The sequence below is a fragment of the Limulus polyphemus genome, unplaced genomic scaffold (genome assembly GCF_000517525.1).
Source record: "Limulus polyphemus unplaced genomic scaffold, Limulus_polyphemus-2.1.2 Scaffold1455, whole genome shotgun sequence".
Classification (NCBI taxonomy): Eukaryota; Metazoa; Arthropoda; class Merostomata; order Xiphosura; family Limulidae; genus Limulus; species Limulus polyphemus.
In genome coordinates this window covers 252,159-259,639 of record NW_013667065.1, presented here as the reverse complement: position 1 = coordinate 259,639, position 7,481 = coordinate 252,159, and the positions used below count along the sequence as shown (strand labels likewise).

General features: G+C 31.0%; 1 protein-coding gene across 2 annotated transcripts in view; it reads left to right on the top strand.

Moving 5' to 3' along the window:
• The window catches only part of LOC106463660 (proline-rich protein 5-like), a 27,129-nt gene extending 19,850 nt beyond the window's left edge, over window positions 1-7,279 (top strand). The window contains exons 7-9 of one of the 2 annotated variants that reach the window (XR_002611529.1): window positions 4,612-4,676; window positions 5,587-5,690; window positions 6,419-7,279. Coding sequence is in view for 1 of the 2 variants with exons in the window: in XM_022391221.1 (XP_022246929.1) it covers window positions 4,612-4,676; window positions 5,525-5,690; window positions 6,419-6,519 (332 nt within the window). In the remaining variant the exon portion in view is untranslated. Of the gene's footprint in view, window positions 1-4,611; window positions 4,677-5,524; window positions 5,691-6,418 lie in introns of both variants that reach the window. The other variant, XM_022391221.1, reaches the window with a different exon arrangement.
• The last annotated feature ends 202 nt before the right edge of the window (window positions 7,280-7,481 follow it).

The window sequence follows — 7,481 nt, the reverse complement described above, 5'->3', positions numbered from 1 at the left end:
TAATACTTGATAATCTAATAATACCTAATACTTGATAATCTAATAATACCTAATACTTGATAATCTAATAATACCTAATACTTGATAATCTATAGCAAAAACTTTCCCAAAATTTTCAACAAGCTTTTGTTTGTAGCTAAGCACAAAGCTACACGGGTATCGAAACGAGGTTTTGAGCATTATAAGTCCGCAGCTATACCGCTGTACCACTGGGGGTTTTCAACAAGCTAATCCGTCTGTTGAAGTATTACAAGGAAGAAATAAGAGTTGTTAAGTTTGTTTCATAACTACGAATTAATTGCGACAACGCTTCACATTGTAATTTCATTTGATATCTATGCCTAAATACTTTTAAAGAGGTTAAAGGCCACTTTGAATAAGTTAGGTTCAATTATATTCATGGTTATTTGCTTCAGACTAGCTCAGAACAAATTAATAATGTGCGATACTTCCTGACAATAGTCTAAGCCATTGGGGATGATCCGAAACAAAACTTTTATTGTCAGATACTGGTAAAAAAAAAACGTCAAGAGAATAATTTTATGATTATTAAAAAAATTATGGATTTGGGACTTTTTAGTTCAAATATGTTGTTTCTGAGTCAGTAATAAACATGAAATTCAGCAGCTTTACCAAAGGGAAGTAACTGACGTTTGTTAGGTACTCTTCATTAATAAACAATATATACTTTTGAATGGAATACAAAATCCTGTTAACTTCCCTAGAATAACATTTTAATTCATATTTTAGTTATTTTTAAAATATAGAATTTTCTTTAATTTTAAGGTCAAGAGCTCGTGTAACAGAATTTTCAACCACTTAGCCATTTTTGCGCGAGGCCTGGTGGTTAGGACGCTCGATTCGTAATATGTGGGTCGAAGGTTCGAATTCCATCATAGAACATGCTCACCTTTTCACTTGGTCAATCCCACTAAACAAAAGTAGCCATAGGGTGGGTGGTGGTTGATTTTCACTAGCTGCTTTCTCTCTACACTATCACTTCGAAATATAGGGACAGGTAGCGCAGATAGCACCCAAGTAGCTTTGCGCGAAATTCCACAAAACAAGCAAACGTTTCTGCACATGCTAATAAACTCCCAACGCTGTTTTGACTTATTGTAATGATCTACATTTCGCTATTTGTTTGTTCGAGTGTATGTCGGTTATTTTCAGACTAAGCATTACACAGCTATTGATATCATTTGATTAGATGTAAGCTAAATTTATAGATTATAAATTAATAAAGACACTTTTATATAAGAAACTGACAAGAAAATACGTAATATCGTAAATCAGTACACAATAAACTTAAAACTTATTTTAACTATAATGCACTGAATCGTCATTTGAACCTCGTTGTTAATGATATTTTCGACCGTGATATCTCATGTGGTTTGGCCATATTAGAAGATTTTAGTTAGTCGTAAGTCCAGATACTAAATAAACAATGCAAAATAATACTTATAAAGTAAAAAAATAAATTAACAATGATACTCGAAATTATTTTAAGCTTTAGGGTATTAGTATTAATGCCTGCCATTAGTTATAAAAACACAACATAAAATAAAGGGTTTTCGCAGCTTCGCATTTGATTCCAGTACAGAAGACAGGAGAAAATACACAAACCACAATATCACGTAGATAAAAACAAAATGTGTTTTATTTTTGGTCTTTTCTACGGATACGTGTGTTCAGTTTCGCTGCTGCTCGATTTTTCACGGTAAAGTTGGCCATTTTGTGGGGAGAAACGACATTATAAACCATATCAAAAATTAGATAAAGGTTATTCTAAATCGTGAACTATACATGGTTTGAGAAAACTGAATAATAACAAATACATGGCGTATGATAGTTAAATTACAAAATAAACGTCTTATGCATAGCTTAATAAGATAACCTACATAGTATTTTAACGAATTAAGCGTATCGACAAATTCAATGCAACTTAAGAGTGCAGTTCTTTGGTCAAATTAAACATGTTAACTTTCTTATCACAAATTCATAAATATTAACTATGCTACAAACTGTCAACAAACTACGTGTGGTGCTATCTATTTTTCTGTTATTTAGATAATATTCCCAGAGTAAATTATATTGATATTTACTGTCCAATTAGCTTTAACAGTGTTCTGTAGAACTGTAGAATTATCGTGAAGTTCCAATTATCATTAGATTTTTTAAAACGCAACAATTTTAGAATTATCGGAATAAAGCCCAAAATAAGTTATATGTACGTTTATGTATATATATATATAATATTTTCTATTATATCCAGAATAATTCCGAGTGGTGGTTTGAGATCTGGTTTGTGGCTTGCATCTCATTTTGCGGAACTGATTTAAGGAACAACAGATCGCGATCTAACAGCTACATATAAATTGTCATTATGAATAAAAATTTTATGCTTATTCCAAAACAGATATAATTTCTTGTAACACGTTGACTGTTGTAATTATAGAAGACTGTTATCGATGGATTTAAACACAAGCATTTGTAGCAGTCACGAAATCCTAGTTATTGGAATATAAAATGTTGCAACCAGTTCTAATGTTTCTCAATACAGACAGTGATCTAATCAATACATAATTTATTATGAATATAAAATAAGATGTGATTAAACTTAGACTTGCTTGTAACTAATTTTTGATGATAAAAAAGCATTTGCATTTGGTGCAACCATAATAAGGTACAAGAAAATTCCCTGTGTATATATACATGTACAATCTTACCCAGCTTCCAGCATACCAGATAAGCGTTTGTTTTAGGTTTTGTTGTCATCACGTTCATCGCTTGATGTCTATCCTGACCAACATCAGTCGTGATACCGTGGGTAGAGTTTCCCGTGTTTATTTCTCTTCTCGTATAATATTTTCAGCTTGATTGATAAAGGAATTATCCAAGTTGACATATAGATCTTTCTTTCACACGCTTCAAAAATTTTATAGGAAGATCTGAGTCAAAATCAGCAGAATGTGGTCAGAGTATAACGTTAAGGTAACGATTTAAAATCAGTATCTATGTCTGATTTGTAATTATAATGAGAAAAATGAAAATTAATAGAAGGCAGGGAAAGAAGAAGAAGAAAAAACAGTTAACAACCTTTACTTCCTTTAGTTAGCACATATAAGACTTACAGGGATTTTTGTATCTTAGTATTGACACAAAGTAAATACAAAATTGAAAATACACTTAATGTGACACAAGAAGACATAAAAAAGTTTTGAAAATATTTTGAACATTTTTTTGGACACAGAATATTTAATTTAATTTAATAACGTGTCACTAATATCAACTCGATTATTTAGATTCCTTTTAGTGCGTGAAATTCATTTACTTGTTACCAGCGGGCGTTAAAAACTGTTTTAGGAAGTATTTCGATATGAGTGGAACACACATTGCGCACTGATTAATGCGATATGTTGATATCCAATCACACGAAAAAAAAAAGTGAAAGAGCATTTTTTGTGAGTTTTTCCAGACATATAAATTTTGTGTACTTCAGGGTTATACACACTAATACAAATTAATTCGTCACCAGGGGTACTTACGTCAATAACTTGATAAACGAGGGTTCCATTAAATCTGTACTAATGCATTATTAAAGTATTTTTTACAGATGTAGCTCGTATAAGCAAGATCAAAAATACTACATCAGGTATTTCCATTAAGGGCTAAAACAAATGGAAAAATATTACTTACATCTTTAGCTGTTTTTTTACAACTGAGATATTTCTATGTATTTGAAGCCCCAGATATGTTGCAGCAACTAGCACAGAAAACTCGAAATTTACGAAATATTTTCATAGCACATTTTGTGAATAATGCTTCTAAGGCCTTCGCTTATTTCACGTAGGTTTAGATAGTAATTGAAAGGTAAACGAGAACGACATTTATCAATTTGTTTTTATTATAGGACTTTAAATACCGTAGGTTTAAATGGTAATTGAAAAGTAGACGAGAACAACATTTATCAGTTTGTTTTTATTATAAGACTTTAAGTCCCGTAGGTTTAGATGGTAATCGAAATGAAGGCGAGAACAACATTTATTAGTTTGCTTCTCGTTGAAAAGAATGTGCATTTAAAGTGAATTGTAAACTGGCCAAGTAATCAATGGACATAATATAATGTTCATCACCAAAAACTACCCTCCTATGTAGATGTGTGAAAACTGTATTTGGAGCTCATCTTTTGTCTACCGCAAGTCTTTGTTCAGAAGACCTTTCTTTCAATACCAGAACTCGTCAGTTACATTGAGCAACCAAACGCCTATGTTGTGTAAAAAAATTAATGTAAGGTGTTAAAAGTTGAAAACTGACAACGTAATGAAACCAATAGCTCTCCTTCAAAGAGGTTGTAAGGTTTTAACTTGTACGTGTCCTCAAAATGTAAACGACGCTTTTCCTCCAAATAAAAACAAGGTTTGTTTAGAATCCTTATTAATTAAGACAGTAGTTCCATTCTTAGGATTTAAAGGTGTATATTGTTGGAAAAGGACGTGCAGTCTAGCGTGATTTTGTCATAAATATTGTGCCTATATTTAATATACTCCATAATTAAAAATATATATATTTAATTACTTTTTAGTAACATATATGTAATTTCTCCATCAGATGCTCTATCCTCTGAAGCAGCGGAAGTGCCACTTGGTGTTAAACACATGCTGCTTATACTATACGTGAGTATGACTAAACACTTTCTTGTAATGCTTTTACAATGAGGAACAATAAAGTTTCATAAAATTCGAAAGTATTGTTTGTGTCAGATATTTCACAAATATGTCATCATGACATTCACTGAGCATATTTTGTGTCCACATCATGCCAACAATTTGTAACGTTGTGGGAAGCTACTTCTTAAACATAGTTCTTATTTTGGTTGTGCATGATGTCTACTAGATATGATATGATTATGTTTTGTTTTTGTTAATTTCTGGCAAAAAAAGGTGGTGATGCATCGTTATTAATTAATTTCTTGAAAACATTTTATATAAAAAAATATTAAATGCATCCGAATAACAATTAACTGAATTACATTTTAGAAAAATTAAGCTCAAGTTTAAGATTATATGTCTAATTTGATCACCTTGTATAACAAATGACTAGTTTTTCTTAATTAAAGTACTTGCTTTCGTCCAAAGCTTTTACATTAGAACAATAGGAAGCGAGATTTTTATTTGACGTTTATTATCATTCGTCTTTATGATCGACATAGTTTTTTATTACACGAGATAAAGCTATATTTATATATTTAGCTCTGCATATTTTGTGAGAACAATAGTTAAATAAATATTTTTTATTATTAAATATAGTCAGTTTTGAGTATTTTATTGCATATAACTATCCCCATTACTGACTCTACTAATTTGAATGTAAAAAGAAATTGAAAAAGAAATCATATTTTGCTTTAGTATTCCTGTAATAATGAAAAGAAGCTAAACTCAATTAATTTTCTGCCAAATCAGCAATTTGTATATCGTATAAATTCAGAAAGGTGGAAAAGCTTTTAACTTGTACATGTCTTCAGAATGTGAACGACGTTTTTCCTCCAAATAAAAACAAGCTTCGTTTGGAATCTTTGTTGGCTAGGACAATAGTTCCATTCTTAGGATTTAAAGGTCTATATTGTGGCAATTCCATGCCATTAATCGAGTCGTCGGAACCGCAGCTTATAGCAAAGAGACGATCAAATGGTAAGGTTTCCGTTTATTTTTGAACTTAGACAAAATGTGTTTAAATTTTTTCTTATGTTTAGTTCTAACCTATTTCATATTAGTTAACATTAACGGCTTTACGTTTTCTAAATTAGTCCTCATTAATTGGAAATAATAACGTATATTTCTCTCTGATACTTTAAAGAACTCATAATTAATAAACTCCATAACATCCTGACACGTTTTGCTTGGAGTTGAATTCTTATTTAACCCATTACCAGTTAAAATATAAAGCATATTTGCTGATAATGAATAACAAATACCAGCTGAAAACTGCAGTTTCGACTTATATCAGGCTCATCAGCTTATGTTTGTAAATGTCAAGTACTAAAGATGAATTGCAATAGAAGTTTCAAAAGGGGTTTTGTGATTACCAGTCTGAAGCTGGTTCTTAATCAAAAAATTACCCTACACTCTTCTCCTGAGGTTCTGAGAATTTTGTTTAAGTTTATTTGATTTTTATCTTACTTTTTATTAATTTCAATAGCGTTATGGCTAAAATGCAAACACAAAAACTCGGCAGATGTACGTAATTGACATATAAAATTGGTTACCTTGTCTTTAATTAAAGAAAACTGGAAAATAATATTCGTCCATAATAAGTGGTATTTTCTAACGCTTTAGAGTTTATTTTCTTAATTACTATATTATAGAGAAGGCTTGTTAATTACTTTGTTTTCAAACTTTGATATTTGTACTTATTACAGATGGTGGTCGTCGAATTTCTCGTCCTTTTAGCATTCAGCCTTGCCAATTGGACACTCTAAATGAAATGTTTCTAACCGCTCTCAGGAAACAACAGGAATGACTGTTTCATATTACTATCAGAAATCTCCGAGAGGCCGTAGGGGGAAACATTTAGAATATTTAATCTCCTTTTTTTATTGCTTATTTGTAAATATATTTTATTTCTGTGGCTATCCGTTACAACCAATAAGGAAGAAGGTTGTTAAGCCTTTTCCAAATCAGTTTTAACCATTTTGGGATACAATCTAGAACGTTCTGTATTAAAATATTACGAGCTAAAGGAAGCCAAAAATATGTAAGAACTTTGCAAAATAGCTTTCACATGTTTGTGTTCTAAAGTACTATTTGTATCGGACAAGGAACGTGGTTTCTTTCCACACTGAATACAATAAGCGTGAAGAAATCTACACATGTGGCGAACACAGTAGTTTTTAAGTGAAAAAACAAAAAAAGTTCGGACAAATTGTAAGGTTATAATTTTAGTTTATTTTTGGGGGAAGTGGAAACTATGGTAACTCTCGCAGATTATAAAAGCTCCATGCATAAAGAGGACGTTGCTCTACAACTGTGGACTTTATCCTCCTTGTGTTTTGAGTTGGATGACATTTCTCGCCCATGTGGAGGCCTTGAAATGTCTTGGAAAAGTAAATTTCAGAGTATTTTGTTAATGAATGAATAGCTTAATAACTAAAGTTAGTGGCTGTCTTCAACTTCTTGATTTTTCCATAATAGATTCCATGTAAATAGATATTTTAAGATATATATGCAAATTATAATAGGAAATTTAAAAAAAAAGTAGTCTTGTATGAAAAATGTGTTTACCACGATAAAATCTATTATTTCTCAAGGAATAGAAGCTTATTTCGACGTCACGCTCAAGTCTTGCTGTAATTTTTACAGATGATTTTGACATAATTACCTCCACAACATTTGATATTCAGTAAAATTTCATATCTTTCTATCAACTTTATGCCTATTATATGTTTATTCTGACACGAAAGCATTACGACTTCAAATTGATAA